This window comes from Clinocottus analis, unplaced genomic scaffold, assembly GCF_023055335.1.
Source record: "Clinocottus analis isolate CAN_PGR_092001 unplaced genomic scaffold, fCliAna1.0.p SCAF_4, whole genome shotgun sequence".
Taxonomy (NCBI): domain Eukaryota; kingdom Metazoa; phylum Chordata; class Actinopteri; order Perciformes; family Cottidae; genus Clinocottus; species Clinocottus analis.
The window spans coordinates 21334477-21351127 of record NW_027176153.1 but is presented as its reverse complement, the minus strand read 5'-3'; the positions used below and the strand labels follow the sequence as shown (position 1 = coordinate 21351127).

General features: G+C 41.1%; 1 protein-coding gene across 1 annotated transcript; it reads right to left on the bottom strand.

Annotated features, from left to right (window-relative positions):
* Nucleotides 1–418: 418 nt before the first annotated feature.
* On the bottom strand, nucleotides 419–6786 carry samd10a (sterile alpha motif domain containing 10a). Its single transcript, XM_068598173.1, has 5 exons — nucleotides 6484–6786; nucleotides 4634–4815; nucleotides 1295–1463; nucleotides 1061–1201; nucleotides 419–727 (listed from the first exon to the last, which is right to left on the bottom strand). The coding sequence occupies exons 1-5, from the start codon at nucleotides 6494–6496 to the stop codon at nucleotides 705–707; spliced, it is 528 nt and encodes a 175-aa protein (XP_068454274.1). The 5' UTR covers nucleotides 6497–6786; the 3' UTR covers nucleotides 419–704.
* Nucleotides 6787–16651: the final 9865 nt, after the last annotated feature.

Below are 16651 nucleotides of genomic sequence, written 5' to 3'. Positions count from 1 at the left end.
GTGGGATTGTGGGTAATGTAGTCTCTCATCACGTGCTTCCTCACGACTGCATTTTCTAGGGCAGTGGTTCTCAAATGTGGGTACTCGTACCTCCCGGGGGTACCGGAAGGCACCCTAGGAGGTACTTGAGATTTAAAATATATATATTAAATTTAAAATTAGCACGAATTAAAACATCCTCAATGATATGTAGTAAGTTCTTTAACTGAATTGTAGATATTCTTTGTAAAATCAGGTACTTTTTCGAGGGCACAGCGCTGTGTATTTCATTGTTTTTTCAACCAAAAATGCTTGAGAGCCACTGTTCTAGGGTAATGAACATGGTTCCTGGCATTTAAGTAGGCATATACACTGAAAGCATTAATATGTTGATTTTTTTATTTTTATTTTTTAACTTTTTGACATTAAAAAAGTTTCACAGAGAGAGAAAGAGGTAGAGACAGTAAGAGAGAAATAGTTAATAGAGCAATACATTTACATAGCAGATTGTCTCGGTGCTCCTCCATCACAGTTCGTAGACAGTCCGCAAAAAGATTGTGTCAGTTCGTTGTGCAGAATGAAAAGCTGCCAACTTCCTCTCAGCAACACAACTCGTATATCGTTGCTCATTGGACGGATTAATCCCACAGATCTGATTCACGTTTCAGTTTATTTTGGGTAAATATCCCAGAGTTCCACAGCATCCAATTCTTCCAGCAATCTGGCTACGATATTCTTCCAAAGGAACCTGTGAGCGACAGAAAGATTAATATTTTGGAGGTATTTTTTTCAAACATTCAAAGTAAAAGTTACACATTTTGAGAAACAAAGATTGATACCACTCTGTGTCTGTATTGTTGATGTTGAAGCTGCATTTGGTGAGCTTTTAACACAAAACACAAAAAGGTAACAAACACCTCAAAAGCTCACTATTTAACCCTTCATATCTCAAAAAGCTGAGATTTCACATTGCTGTACATTACTTCCACCTCTTTGAGGGATTCGCGTGTCTCCTTAAATGTCATACTATTCCTTTAAAGTTGAGGTTTGAGTGGTGAAAAGTAAAGACACACAGCCTCACCTCTGCTGAGCAGCTGCAGGTTGCGTCCCTCCTCCTGCACCTGCAGCTGCAGCACCTGTTGCAGCAACTCCTGCCGCAGCGTTTCTTGCACGAGTCCCATCCTCTCCAGCTTCTCCCCGTTCAGACGCAACAACGCACGGCCTAGAAAGTGAGAGCAAAACATTAATGTTGCTTTTAATTTTGGGGGAATCTTTGATCCACTTTCCATTTGTATACGTCTGCTGAGCGTCTGACCTGTGATGGCGTGCTGGGAGAACGCCTCCACGTAGGTCAGGTAGTTGTGCGGACAATGTTTCTTCAGCCATTTACAGACATCTTGTTGTGACCAGAGCACGACGGGACGGATCAGGCTGGGCTGTGTCGGACTTGTGTGATATATCCCGTAATTGTCGCTGGAACGGTACTGCAGACAGACAGGATAGACATAGATTAGAAGAATATTCCAACGTTTTAGGAAAAACGCTGTCTTGCTGAGAGTTAGACGTTTGGACAGTAAACACGAGATGCACATGCGCCTGCACATGAGGATGTGACAGGATCAGCCCACGATAAGATCATAAGGTTCAGAACTCATTAAAGCACACGGTTTGCCGGTTGCGACCATATGTACGCGCAGATCAAACACTAAATAGACATGAACTTCTGGAAGATCAGCAAACATGCAGCAGCAGCTCCTGGAACAGCAACAGCGCAGCCGGCGGAGCATGTAGGCCAGCGCGATCATGAGATCCAGCGCTTTAATCTTACACGATGTACAGGATGTAAAACTACGGTAGACCAATCAAACTGGGCCTTTGATCAGTCAATCAGTTTTAAAAATTCAGCAGGTTCAGCATTTCTCCAACTCAAGATTTTCTTACATGCAAGAAAATGGTGCTTCAAAAAAAAAAAAAAAAGGCTGGACTACGACTTGTGCTGGAGGTCTTTTGCTTAATTTGTCAGACGACTATCTGATGAAGGGGGATGTGTAGAGAGTGTGTTCCAGCGACAAAAGTCTCTGGAAGCGCATTAGATTTGAAAAGTAATTGCATTATTCATCTTCTAAAGGTTATTCTTTGCATTTTGCATTATAATGCATTGTGTCCATGATCTCAGTATCCATTAGGTGATCTAATGAAACACCCAGAGCCATAAACAATAACCTCTCCACTATAGATCAAGATATATTGATGTAGATGTATGTGTGTAAGTTGCTTTATTAATTATTTAAATGGTCTAAGACATGTTAAAATGATGTAGAGCTATATTATTGTACAAGATGGGTTTTTGAGTTTCTGTTTTAAGTCTTTTTTTTTTGGAAGTATCCGGGTGGAAAAAATGTTTTTAACTACATGTTGACTTCCAGAAGAGGAGCTACTGTTGTTGTTACAGTACAAAGAGCTAATGATGAGCAAAATAACAAAGAAAGAAAGACACATTCAGAGCAGCGAGTCTGAGTCGATATTTTTCTGCCTCCTGAAAAACCTCCAATCCACCACAGTCATGGCAATTTCTCTTAAATGTTTGCTTGTATCTTTATACTTGCTCCTCTACACACAAAGCACCAGGTTTCATTTTTCTCTTCTTTTGAGGACGGTGTTCCTCAGAGGGTTTCGGTGCTGCCTAAAATGCTGCATTGTTGGTTTTTGTGGACCAGTATGTGAATATTTTGACTTCTGAATTGGACTTATGTATGGATGCAAGTATTCTGAATTCTCCCACAAAGGACCAGTACTTCTCATACTACGTAGCAGACAGTGCATTCAAATAGTCATTTGAATGTCATTGAAATGTTTCACACTTTTTATGGAAAGCAAACATTTTCCTTAATTCATAAACTATTTGTTTCGACGTGACAGCGTTCAGAATGCAGCATTGTCCCCAGAAGCCCATGCAGCCTTTTCTCCTCGGGCTGCAAGTAATTATTTTCCTAAACTCAATCTCTTCATTTGTTGATTAAGTGATTATTTGTTTGACCAATAAAATGTCAGACAATTATGAGAAGCCAAAGGTGATCATTTCTGAACAATAAGAAAAATAAAAATAGCAACTCCTCATTATTTAGAAACTGAAATTAAAGATTGTTTGGCCTTCTTGCTGGAAAAATGGCTGCCGGTTATTATTTTTCTTTCAACAACGACTGAATGTTGTTGAGAGAGACTATAATGAGTGTGTACAGCTTTTTCTGCTCTCACACCAACATGTGCAGGACACTAGTCAGGACACTGTGGCTGCAGAGGAGAGGAAAGTACAACAAAAAGAGACAAAACAACGAACGGATAGATAAAAAGCTGAACCGTGGTAGAAGACGTGAAAGTACTGTTCACATGTTTCAGTGCGGCACACACAGCACTGATTAAGTTTATGTTCCCCAAAACAAAAATAAACCAACCACTACATTAAGTGCATCCAAGAGGATTGCAGCAAACAAACAATGCATTGTGTACAACTCTGTTATCAGCCAAGCACAGTTCTATGTTTGCAGCTTTGGCTTCAGCTCATTACCGCCTTTTAAAGACTCTTTCACGGGGTGAAAACAAAGACAGGGGCTTTAAACGGGGACAGTTTGCAGCACCAAAGGATCGTCCCTCATGACAGCAAGCAGACAGTGCCGTTATCAGATAACGACAAAAGGAATATCAATTAAAAGATTTGATTCAAACAGAAGGGCCAGTGGAAGTGGATCTGACAGCGTTTTGCATAAAGAGATTTTTTTTTAAAAGGCTCTGCACACTGTGCAACAACAACAGACATGTACCATCAAGTATTTGGTATTAAACTAAATTTTGTTTCTTCCGTCTCTCAGTCCACAGCGCTGCTGCAGCGCAGTGTGAGTGTTGGAGGGCCGGTGCTATTTAAAGCCAAACGGTACTAAAAGGCTGTTAGAGCCCAACAACCCGCTGGGGAGAGAGCAACTTCCATTCTCTGCTAAGAAAGTGGCCATTTGCTACAATGTGGGCCGACCGGCCACATTTACAAGACTGTGACGTTTTTTCTTCTGTAGTCTGAGAGTAACAGAATAATTTCCATGTGCAATCACATATATATTGTACATATAACAATGGCATAGTCCATACAGTCCACATGATGCAACCACGACAGTTATTATGAACAATTGTGGTTTTCCATTACATTTTAAGAATGATTTTTGGATCAATCCAAATAAGGATTTCTGTGATTTGAAGTCAAACAGAAATATTTTTTGTGGAAAGAGATTTTTAAGAATCAAGAGGGTGCTGATACTGAAACTACTGGGCATATATTTATTGTTATTATACAAGTATATGTTTGTGGTTAATAGGGTGAGGGTTAGGATTAGGGTTATTTTATAGTCCATAATCTCACCAATCTGTTTGTTAGCCCATCATTTCAATCATGACACAAAATAAGTGTTAAATATCGGTACCTAGCTATGGCTTCTTAACAAAAATTCACATTTTATTCAATATTGCCATTCTTTTCTCGTTGAGCACCATCGAGCTTAAGAAATGAAGACACCTCCTTGACCTTGGGGAATAAAGAAAGCCGGAGCGGTATCACACAACATCAGTTGTGCTGGTGGACATGTCGAGGTCATGCATGTGCTCACTATACCTGCAGGGCCTCTGTGCCTGGCTGCTGCAGCAGCTTCACTGTCCGGCCTCCTGCGGTTTTCTGCCCTCGTCCGTCATGCCAGGTGAGGTTCCCACCTGTCCGTCGACTCAGCTGGTGCTTGAAGTCCTCGGGCAGAGCCCTGTACTCCACAGCTGGCCTGCAGAAACTGAAACTGGATGCCGCTGGAGGGGTTAAAATCGAGGGGGGGGGTAATGATTAGCTAGCCGGATCTGCTTGTAACCACTGACAATATGAAAACAACATGCTCTGCTAAAAACACTCCCTCAACTCTGCGTGAGTTGCAAATAAAAAGCCAGTCAAGTCAAACCCACCTGAACACCCTGACATTCAGGGATGATCTCATTGTGAGGTACCTGCTCGTACCTGTTCTACTGATACGAAGCAGGTATGAGGTCATGCTCAGAGTCACCTGAGCCTGTACGGGCTCATGGGTAATTCACACAGGTCCTAGTTCAGGTAACACTATAACTTTGTGTTTGTGAGGCGAGCCAAATTCGGATCATTAATGACGAGGCCTGCAGGCAGACATCCAAACCTACTCAACAGCAGGTGGCTTTCCAACATCCAGTAATTAAAGAAAGTGTGTAACTACAGTAAACACGCCGTTGCTGGCACAGATCCTGGCAGAGAGCCACGGGTCATTACTGATTCATGTGCCAGATTTTAACATTTTTCTCATCCCGTTTGAAGGTGTGTGTGTGCAGCTGTGCTTGTCTGCGTGTGTGTGTGTGTGTGTGTGTGTGTGTGTGTGTGTGTGTGTGTGTGTTTGGGTGTGTGCGTTTCCAATATCTTAAATTGAGAAGAGAATTTGAAAAATAGGACATAACGAGAGAGACTGTTGGAGGGTGCGAGGGTTTGAGGAGATGAAAGAGTGTCTTTTAGTTTTCTAGCTTCATGCTTCTCCTTCCTGTCACTCAACATCTCCCACAGAGTCAAACGAGTTGCCTGCAATCATCAAGGCAACATCAGATTATTATGAATAAAACTCTGTCTGCCATTTTTGTTTCTTTGAGGTGGAACTCTGATGCTGGGTACTTATGAACGCTCCTCCACAGTGTTATTACTCCCCCAGGCTGCTGCAGTAACCGCAAATGTGCCCCTTCCCTGGATTAAACACATTTAATTAAGACCACTTGTCAGACTGAATTTTTCCCTTCCTTTAGTTTTGCAGTTTGTGAGAGGGGGGAAAAAAAGTCCTCATTAACTAGCTCACATATTAATTGCCAGCACCGGATAGAAAAAAAAACTCTTTCATGAATAAAAATCTTACTTAGCATGCTGTGAAGTGTCTAGCCTGAATGCAATCTGTTTCACTGGCTATTTCTGCTTGAATCTGCTCTGTATGAATAAACAGAGAGCAACACAGCAGCAATAATATTTACCAGAATTCGTCACATAGTTATAGTTCAATTAAGAGTAACTTAAATGCAAAAACTGACCACAACACCATGTCACACCACCGGACTGGCGAGACTGGTCATAACTGGTGGGCTGTCTGTTTCAGCACCAAGGCACTGACCATCAGCTGACCACCCTGCTCCTCGTTTATTACAACCACCATCACGTCCCTATGTGATGTCCCGGCGGACATTCATACAGTTTAAGGAGTTCTTATAGTGTAAATGTAATGGTCTGACTTCACATTATAGCTTATAAGGACTTTCTCGTGCAGTTCTAGGAGATCATAGCAGGCGTCCAGTCAACAGACGCACGGACACACCTGGGAAACCGGTTTCACGAAACGACCGAGTGAAACTAAACAAAGTGCAGCTCCAAGTTTCCATTGAATGTGTATGTTCTGTCTAGAAACCCGCAGAAAGCCGTCCTACCGTCCACAGCCATGGTGTTTCCGTGCCGTAGTGGATCCCAGTCAGACTCCCATCCTCTCCGGTGACCGACACACAGACTGCGGGGTCCTGCGCCCGTCTCTCCTTTTCTCTCTCTCTCTCTCTCTCTCTCTTTCTCTCTCCCTTTCCGCGTTGTGCTTACCGACAAAAAGTTTCAGTGGGGTACACAACGCTCCACATTCTCTGAAGTCTTACTGGTTTTAAGTGGGCGAAGAAGGAAAGAAAAAAAAATGTCTTCAAACCAGCTCACGTCGTTCGCCGGTGTGTCACTCGCTGCTGCCGTCAGTGGATTGAAGTTGTTGGAGACGCGACAGGAATGTCCCCAAGCAGCTGTGCCGAGTGGTTCCGCTGGCCCAGACGTGCGCGCGTGCGTGCGTGCGTGCGCTCGCGCGTGCGTGCGTGCAGTGTGCTTGTATGTGGTTTTATATCTCTGTGTCGTGAGAAACAGACGCGCGGCTTTTTCTCAAGAGCCCGCATGAGCGCAGTGAGCTCAAAGTGCAGCCCCGGGCCCTGTAATTATCCACCAGCCAGTGGAGACTCTGAAAAACAAGCCGGATGAAAAGGCTTCTCGCCACTGCAGCATCCAGCGTATAGGAATTCCCCCCTTTTGCCTTTTTCTTAAAGAAAGGGAGCTCTGTGCGCGCCTGTGGGCAGCGGGCCCTCTCTGTGATGGCCCCTCTATGTGGGGTTTGTCCAGAAGAGCTGCAGCACGATATCAGAGAGCAACGCTGCACAGCTACTGCATCGGGGCACACTATTATGTCCTCGCCTTTATGTTGTAATCATGTATTTACAACACAAACATGTGTGGCAGGGAAACAAGCAGGGAAATTAAAAAGGGATGAATAAAAAACGTGAGGTCATTACCACATAACGATTGTAAAAGCATCACATTTGGCTGATGTGTTGATATATTGGGAACAAAAGTGTTTATTCAGTGATCACAAACTTGCACATTTTAGAAAAATGTCTGACACACCAGCAGTTGGTCAAACTTGGCGATAACTGATATAACCTTGACCCTTTGACCATGAGAATAATAAAATGCTCACTCTCAATTCTAGGGGCTTTCAGAAATACTTGGTCATTGCATTATGTTATAGTTTTATAAAATCTGTGATTCAGTTTAAATGGCTCTTGGATTCAAGTTTTTTGCAATTGCTAAAACAATTTCTAGAGCCATCTTTGTCAAAACAACACACAGAAACATATGCACAAAATACAAATAAAATGACTATATGGTCTAAAAAATAAAATGGTATATGGCATCACATTTTACCCACAAACACCAAAAATAAATATGTTCTTATATAAACTGTATTAAACACTGTTAGAGAGTCTTTAGCATTTTCATCTGTAGCATGATGTAAAAATAAACTGAACACAAATGCAATGTGTTTATTCTCATACATATCCCCATGAAGTAATGTCTTTAACGAAGAATGACTTAAACATAGTTAGTGTTTAATGCTTTAAACAACATGCAGCATATGGCAGCTATGCAGTCCTCTAACGCTCTACATTGTTGTGCAGAACAAACCTGAATCTTATTTATAGTGTTCAACTCTGATACCTCAACGCTCCAATTGGTTACAGGTGTCGTCCCAGGTGCATTCTGTGTGCACGTGGTTGATGATTGAGTGTTTCAATGGCAGTGTTGAGCAAACAATAGCTGAAGAATCAGCCCTCTGTTTGGAATGATGTGGCTAATGCAGGTAGTTTTTTTTGCGGAAAATGTGTTTTCTAATTTCCCTTTTGGTGTAAAGCAGACAACGTGCTTCTGCTTTAGCATATCTGGTGAATAGTACAGACAGCGGTCTCAATAACTGTGCCATAAGTACCAGTTTCTGTGTCTTGGTAGTTGCAAGAAGCTGTATTTATGTAAGCTGGTGGATACTACATCAAATTAATTAGGGTTGTCCTGTTCCGATCTCGGTATCAGGGCCGATGAAGGCATGTTTTTAATCAGCTGTCACTCAGGTGTAGTGCACCAAACACCATAAACAACAATACAAGGTCTGTGATACTATTTATGTAATTGACCTGATTTATGTTCACTTTCATTTCAGTGCGAGAGTCTCTTTTGTTTTGCTGTCATCTAGTGGTTGCTGTTTCACCGCGAACAGCACAGACCGCAGCAGAGAGACGACGCGACCACACTCGCCACAAAAGCCCTGTAAGCAAAAAAGCCAATGAGAGTGATCTCTTAATGTAATCCGTACAAAATATGTAGAGTCGACACAAATTAACACGCAACAGAATGCATTTCATCAGGGTAAATCAGCCAAGGGTCAAGCATGGAGGTTGGATTGGTTTTAATAACATTAATGCACTTGAAATGTGCTGCTGTATTATCTTAGAACAAATAAATAACAGGTAATCAAGTCCCAAATATTAACTGACCTAGGTCGGGGGGTAAGAACTTGATTGGGACATCCCTAGTATTAATATTAGTACTATGGCACCAGAACAAGTACTTGTTCTAGGATTTCTTAGTTCTAAAACATGAGACATCCTTTCTGACTACTGCTAGACTGAATCTGTGTTGTATTGTTGCAGGTCACACAATAATAGAGACGGTGGTGGTGGCGGCTAATTGACTTTGTCAGGAAGGTTTCTGCCAAAAATACACAGGGTTTCCAACACTCTCGGCATCTCCTAATTCACAGCCTGCAAACAACACAGACTGGGCACTGTGTGTCATCTGCCAACACGATTGGTGGTGCGTGGCAGCGCTTAGTTGGCGGAGCGATTTTTTTTTTGTTTGTTCAATTTCAATAACAAACGACACTCCGGTATGCAAGCTAGTGGCGTTCAGCCAGGGCCGCAGTAGTGGGCATTACAGAAAAAGAGGTGTGGGTCATTGTTCCCATTAGGCCAATAAATAATTTGCACTTCGACATTCAGCATTATAATACTGGCCATTAAAAATCACAAACGCTGCTGTTCACACAGCCTGAGGAACTCATCAACGCTGGAGGCCAGCGGGGTATTCCATATTGGCTCGCGCCCCATCGTCAATACTTTCTGAATCAATTCAGTGTCAACAAGAGGAGCATGTCTAAGTGGGGAGGGATCTCTCAGTAAATACATAAAGAGACCTAAAAGGAGGTCAAACTGAGTTTTGTTTCTCCACTGCTACAAATCTTACTGGAGCAGCTGAGGGATTGCCCTCGACGGTCTGGACTAAAAATACATTTCATTGTTCTCGTCTGAGTATTTATAAATATATCATATTTTGACATCAGGCTGCTGTGGTTTAAATCTACCAAACAGGAACATAATAATGAACTCGCACACGCTGCTGCAGGAGTTATCAAACTGGAACCAGCAGAGGAAAAACTCCATTTATTTTCTGTACAGACTATAACATGATTGTCCTCCTGAGGCAGATCTTGGCAGTGGACTGTAGTGGTATGATGATGAAAGTTGACGGGCGAAATCAAGGTGACATCCGCAATATTATTTACAGTGTATGGCACTTAATCAGTGTCAACAGTGACCGTGGGCAGGTGTTCTATTGGGATGGAGAGACACAGATGGTTATCGGAGGGTATTAGCAGACTTTCTGAGTAAAAGTTGAATTACCTTGTAGACTTCTGGCCTCTGAAATTTAAAAAAAAGCATCTTTCCAGTCATTATTCTATAGGTCAAAATGCAGATCACAGCCACATGAGGTGCACCAACCCCTTGTGTCGTCTTATTCTCATACAAATTAAGATGTCACTAGCTGCCATTGTCGGGAGATGGCAAATAAAACTGCTAAAAGCATTCTTAATATTTATTTCATAAAAATATATTATCAGAAAAATTGCCTATCACTTTACATAGTGTATGTTCATTGTTGTCTTTATTCTTACTACTGATGTATAATCAGCATTACAATGTTGTGGCTGGTCTGGGTAAAGCAAACGATTTGTGTATTCTGTTTTAAACAGAATATGTACTATTATACGAGTAATTTTATAAAAGGTCCCCAGCTGTGTGCTCGGTATAACCGAGGATTCAGGGAAAGACGGAGGGGAGAAAGACTAACGAAAGATAATGTCTCTGGGGTTAGAGAAAGTGTGACTTTGGGATGGTTGCTTTGGGACGTTGAACCGGGAGCTAGCCACTGTAGCGGCTAGCTCGTGGCTAGCTACTGTAGCGGCTACGCTACCGGCCAGTTACAGGTCAACAAACACGTCACAGTGGGCTTCAGGGTAAAGTTGTGCTTTCTGTGTATATTTTACTGAGAGAGCCTGTTTATGAAGAGCCTGAATGAGACCGCAGGGGAGGAAACAGGAAGAGAGAGACGGTCAGCTGCAGATGCAGTCAGCGCCCATCGGAGGACTCTTTCCCTTCTGTGCCCACTATTAAATGCTTAATTTGTAATGTTTGTCATGTAGTTGTTTATTAGAGTGTAGCTTCATTTGGTAAATCAGCTTAACTTGGTTGCTTGACTTTCACTTAGAGGCCCCTGCAGTGCACACAAGTAACGACCCACACAGGTGTTTTCACTTATCCTCCCTGATTAGACCTCTTCTTAGGACTGTGGGCATCCACTGTAAGTACCTACTCTCTCAAAGGAAACAAAATCAACGTACCATTGTACTTTGTGTTGAATCTCTTTTGCTTAATCCATGCAAAATTAAAGTGTAATAATGAGCTATTCTTTGTGAGTATTGCTGGTAAGTCAGGATATAGCCATTTCCCTGGTTCCACTCTTTATGCTAAGCTATGCTAACTAGCTCCAGCTTTATATTTAATGTTTAGATGACAGTACGCTAACTCTGAGCAAGAAAGTGGATATGTGAATTTCCATAAATGTCTTCTAAATGTATTTCTAAGGCATTTTAAGTCACTGTAGTGGACATAGTATTCACAGCAAACAAACTGTAAACATATTTAATGTATCTCCAGACAATAAGTCGCTTATTAATTTCTTGGCGGCAGGGACTTCAGAATATGCTCATTTCACTGCATTTAGATTTAAATTTATAAAAGGACAAAGGCACATTGGTCAACAATTATGCAAATGTGATAGTGTTATTCAGCTGAATAATTTAACTGCAGTGCTTTGGCGAGATGTTTTGAAATCAATGAGGCGATGCCCAAAATTGAATGACCGTATACAATGCTAAGGAAAATTGTTCAATCCGCTCTGTCAGTTTTAGATTGTGGTGATATTATGTTTAAGCCCTCGTCCACACTGAAATCCCAACAGAGTATATACAGCTCTCTATGTTTTACTACTGTGAACTAGTAAGGGATATTTTGCTATAAGTGATAGACGGGAAAGACACACCTATTTGTTGGCGAGGCATTGCTCTGCAAGTTACTCTTCGACCTCACTTCCTTCAACTCAAATCCTTTTTGTTATCACACTCACAGGATTTTTTTAACTCTTCAGATTAATACAAAGTTTGGCAAATGTACTTTTAGGTTTTTCCAACCAAATAAATGGAACAATTCACAGGATTTATTGATAGTATACCGAAATGTGTCGGTAGATCATTAAACTGTCTGCAAAATGAGGTTGTTGTCCAGTGTTCCTGCTTTGGTGGATTTCCAGACATGGTTGTTAATTATTATTTTTACTGGCATTTCTACATTGACACATCTACTTTATTGTTTATATTGCTGCTGTTGGTGTTTTATATCCTTTCTTGGCAGACTTGTTTATTTAACTGTTGTTTAACTTTTGGTCACCTTACTGTTTTATACTGCTGTATATCATTCTAGCCAGACATCTGTTATTAGTTTTTATTTATTCATTGTTATTACTGTGGCTGTTATCATATATTGTCCTTCTATATTGTATTTGGTGTACTGCTGTAAAAGAGCTTAATGCTCAGTCAATTTTCCCTGAATAAACAATGATGAATGATAAAGACAAGCAACAGCTATATGGAAAAAAAAGCCTTCTCAAAACAGAAGAAGCCATGCAGAGCAACAGGAAGCAACAGGAGACGGCTCACCGGGTGCACGGTTTTCAGTTGTATGGTTTGTGATGGTGTGCCATTCGCGATGCCTTGAATGTACCAATTTAACATTCTCTCTTTGGGTTTATAAGAATGAAAATATGCCAAGAGTACATGGGAGTCTGAGCTCCCTGCTGTTTTTGATATTGCAAATATGTGATTGATGTTTATTTGAAATGACTCCACACACCAGATAACAGCATCTGCCAGATACTCTCCTCCATCCCTCCTCTCCTCTCACCTCCCAGTGTCTGAACTATGGGCAACAATCTTCCTATTCACCACTGGTGACTACTGCCTCATTGGTTCTAGCCTGTTTTTTCCAAACAGTGACAGAAATATATTGTAGTGTATCCCAGTTACGCCACACACTGCACGTGTGGTTGTAAACCCGGCTGACTAGTTTAATTGGCAGGGTGTGGGTGTAGCTATTGTCTGCAGATGATTCTGAGGAAATGCAGACTGGTGCATTGGGGCGCTCTTAAACTTTAAGCATGAACACATTTGGCCTGGTTCGAGCACTACAAAAGATGAAAGGGAGCGTTTGAATTAATAGTTTCCACAAGAGGGAACATCAAAGGGCTTCAATTATTAATAGTATACTTTGAGGTTTACACTGAGCAGCTGTTTAACAAAGGAATTATTTTCTAACAATTTTTTTTATTGTAAAATATTTCAAACTATTTGATTTTATCGCATTCCATTGTCATGGTCATGCCAGAGAGATTCAGAAAATCCTGCAGAGTGTATTAGTATTAGTCCAGACATTACTTTACAGTAACATTACAGTTTATTATTATTTAGCAATACATCTCTGCTCAAAGTCAGAGCATTTAGGAGAGAAACTGAAGTGGGAGCTTCTCCTCAACGTCTAAACCAGCAGTCAACACAAGGGGGCAGTGTTGCTCTGATCGCAGAGACCTTGTACAGTAATAAAAAAAATAATTCTTGTACCCATCAGATATTGTGTTCCTAGAAAACAAACCAACTGATTTGAAAAATACTGAAAAAAGCTTATAAGATGTTCCATTTGTGTCTTAAATTGTTTCCCACAGTGTTGCATTGCTACATTGCTTGCTATTATAATGGCAACTGAAACCGATGTAATGTGATTTCATTATACTGCTGCTGTTTGTGTCATGCTTTGAAAACAGCAGAGGAATGTAAAACTATACTATGTTAACTCAATTTATATTTCAAGGTTAATATTGTACCCTAGATTTATTTCACTACATATATTTGATAGCTTTTGTTACTACTTATTTAGCAGATTTAGACTTAATACAAAAAAATCAACTAATAAATGTGTATGGCTTATGATGGATTCAGCTACCCAGCTGTGTGTAACGTAGTTTGAGTTAGCTCCACCTTCACCTGCTGCTACACACTAATGCAACCCTCAATCTAATACATAGATAGTATACACATTATTCTAGTATTGGCTATTCTGCACAATGAGTACCTTTTACTTTGACAGTTTGATGTAAATATTTTTGGATATAATAGTTTTTGTACACTTTTTTGCTAATTTCGCATTGGTAGAAAAACAGAAAACATCTCCATTGATTGACAGTGACAGATGGAAAGATGATAGCTAAACAGTTTATAAAGTAATGGATAAAAAAAAGGATCAATATGCTCCAGAATCTTCAGTGCTGTTTTATCAAAACCACAATTTTGCCCTCCATCTACTATAAGTAACATAAATCAACAACTATATACGGAAATGCAATGCAATTTAAAACCCCAGCCAGTATTTTCAACTGTTTGAGGCTTCCAGGTGGTTTGTTACATCCGCTTTTCAAAGTGTGTGTGTGTGTGTGTGTGTGTGTGTGTGTGTGTGTGTGTGTGTGTGTGTGTGTGTGTGTTGGCCGTCACCAGATGTGTTCTCACTGCTTTGAGTATGGAAACAGCAAACACACTGGACCTCTTGGCTGAGGTGTGAAGTGTGCCGTGACCCCTAAATGATGTTTGTTCAGGCCAACATTCGGTTCATTTAATGACTAAATTCTTCAGATGGTGACGCCTTAGAAATAAAAAAAAAAAGGGGTCAACTCGAAAACAGAACAATCTTAGATAAAGAGGTGGAAAAAAAAGAAAAAGCATGGGAACGCTGCCACAGGAAACAAGGTTGAGGTTTGTAAAGTGTTGAGACCAATTACTGTTGTTTGTTCTGTTACATGGATGTGAACATACAAGAGCGGATATGGGCTGCGCTAAAGCAAACCAACAACCCTGCAAATTAGACACAACAGCTTCTAAACCCGCATTTGCAACAGTGTCTCTTGAACATAAACTGTTACTATGATGAATAAAAAGCTGCGTGGACTATTTTTTAAGTTTTTACGCTTTATTGTTTTATGCATTTCTCCCTGTCAAGTTACAGCCATGATCATGCAGTATTAAAACAAATAACAACCTGGCAGGAAATAGTGTTCAGAATAAGGTTTTACGTTTCATACTTTTTGGATCATGCTCTGACTTAACCTGCAAGTTCAAACAAATGCTGAAAATGCAAAGCACAGTTGGGAAAAGCACCGCCAAACCCCCAATCCAGTTACACACCGACTTTGTTGAAAGATACACACTAGTAGATTTACAGGCCAGCTCAGAATTTGGACCGCTGGTGTTAAAACTAAATAGACACAAAGAAATAGGAAAAGGGATAAACACAATTGCAACTACCCGTGTGTTGCACAGACTTTCATAGATGCTGTTCCCCCAAATTTGGCCTCACCCCATCTATAATGAGACAAGAAGTCCATGAACGGCTTAAGCCTGACGTATGCGTTAAGAAGGAGCAGGTGAGTGGAAGCTAACAGCTGTAACCGTGTGATGACATTCAAGGGGAAACTCCGGGTGGAGCCGACGCCGGGCCGCAATATAAAGCCGCACTTGTTTCACGGCACCAGAGAGTCAGAGCCTGGATGCTGTGTGCTCTGCTCCACGTTTCACATGATACAATGAGAGCTTGTTTACAAATCTGGAGAGTAAAAAGAGCTCACGGAGAATATGCGACACACACGCTGTTGTGTACCGACACGAAACAGGGTGTTTCCAGGTAGAAGAGGTGGGACCTGGTGGTACAAACAGGATACAGGAAATGGGCCCGCTTCTAAAAAGGGTCGATCAAAAGATCGCCGCCAAATAACGGACACAGTGTTACTCTTGTTCAAAGTGAGATTGCATTACAATCGTCAAAGCAAAACATTTTTCAATGACGCAAATCTCTTAAATATTGGATAATTTGACTACTTTGGGCCTTAAACAGTTATTTCAACGAAACCATCTTAGATGAGAGAGTAACTGGAACTGCAAGATCAGCTGTGAAATCACTCTGTCGATGAGGCAGAAGCTCTACCTTTGGCTTGATTTAACTTATTTAAACTTATGACATATAGCTGTGCCGCTCTGACTGCACGCTGCTCTGCGCCCTACCTGGCTGTCATCGTGTGAAGGCAGCCATACCCCTCTGAAACATGACAAAGGGCCCCGTTCTTCACAAGGCAAAATGGTTGGGAACCCACAATTTGACAATCTTAAACATTATTAATATTGTTGTTATTTCTGTGTGAAATCTGAAAAGTAACCTGTAACTTCAGCCGTCAACTAAATGTTTCCTCTAGTCAGTATAGAGGTATAAAGTAGAAAATAAGTACAAGTACTTTTTTACCTTCCACCACTGCATATGCAAAAAACAACATAATACAGACCTTCAAACTGTTTCGGCGTTAAATGGGAATGATAAACTCCATCTCTACCAACCTTTGGTCTTTCAGCATAATCACACTATAATTATAACAAGGTACATTTTGACCTTGTGAATGACTCGCACGCTACCTTCCACTCTCCGATATAATAGAATAGGAGAGTCGAAAGAAAAGTAAAGCGTAATAAACAGTTTTAAGTCCACCAGATAATGCCTAAAGTTGAGAAACACTTTCCTGACATACAAACTTAATTGGGAGGCTTTGATTATATGCACAAGAGTGTTCAGTTTGCCCTCCAAAGGCTGGTTCTGTAAATTACTTATTTCACTGGGCTTTGTTAGGAAATTGTTCCGGTAAAATGGATGTAATGGATGCACGCAGCTAAAATGTGGCTCCGTCTCACTGGCCTTTTAGTGGAAAGTGTTCTGTGTGTGGTACAGTGGAGCTGCAGGCGTCTTTCTTTCCGCAGGGCGGTGA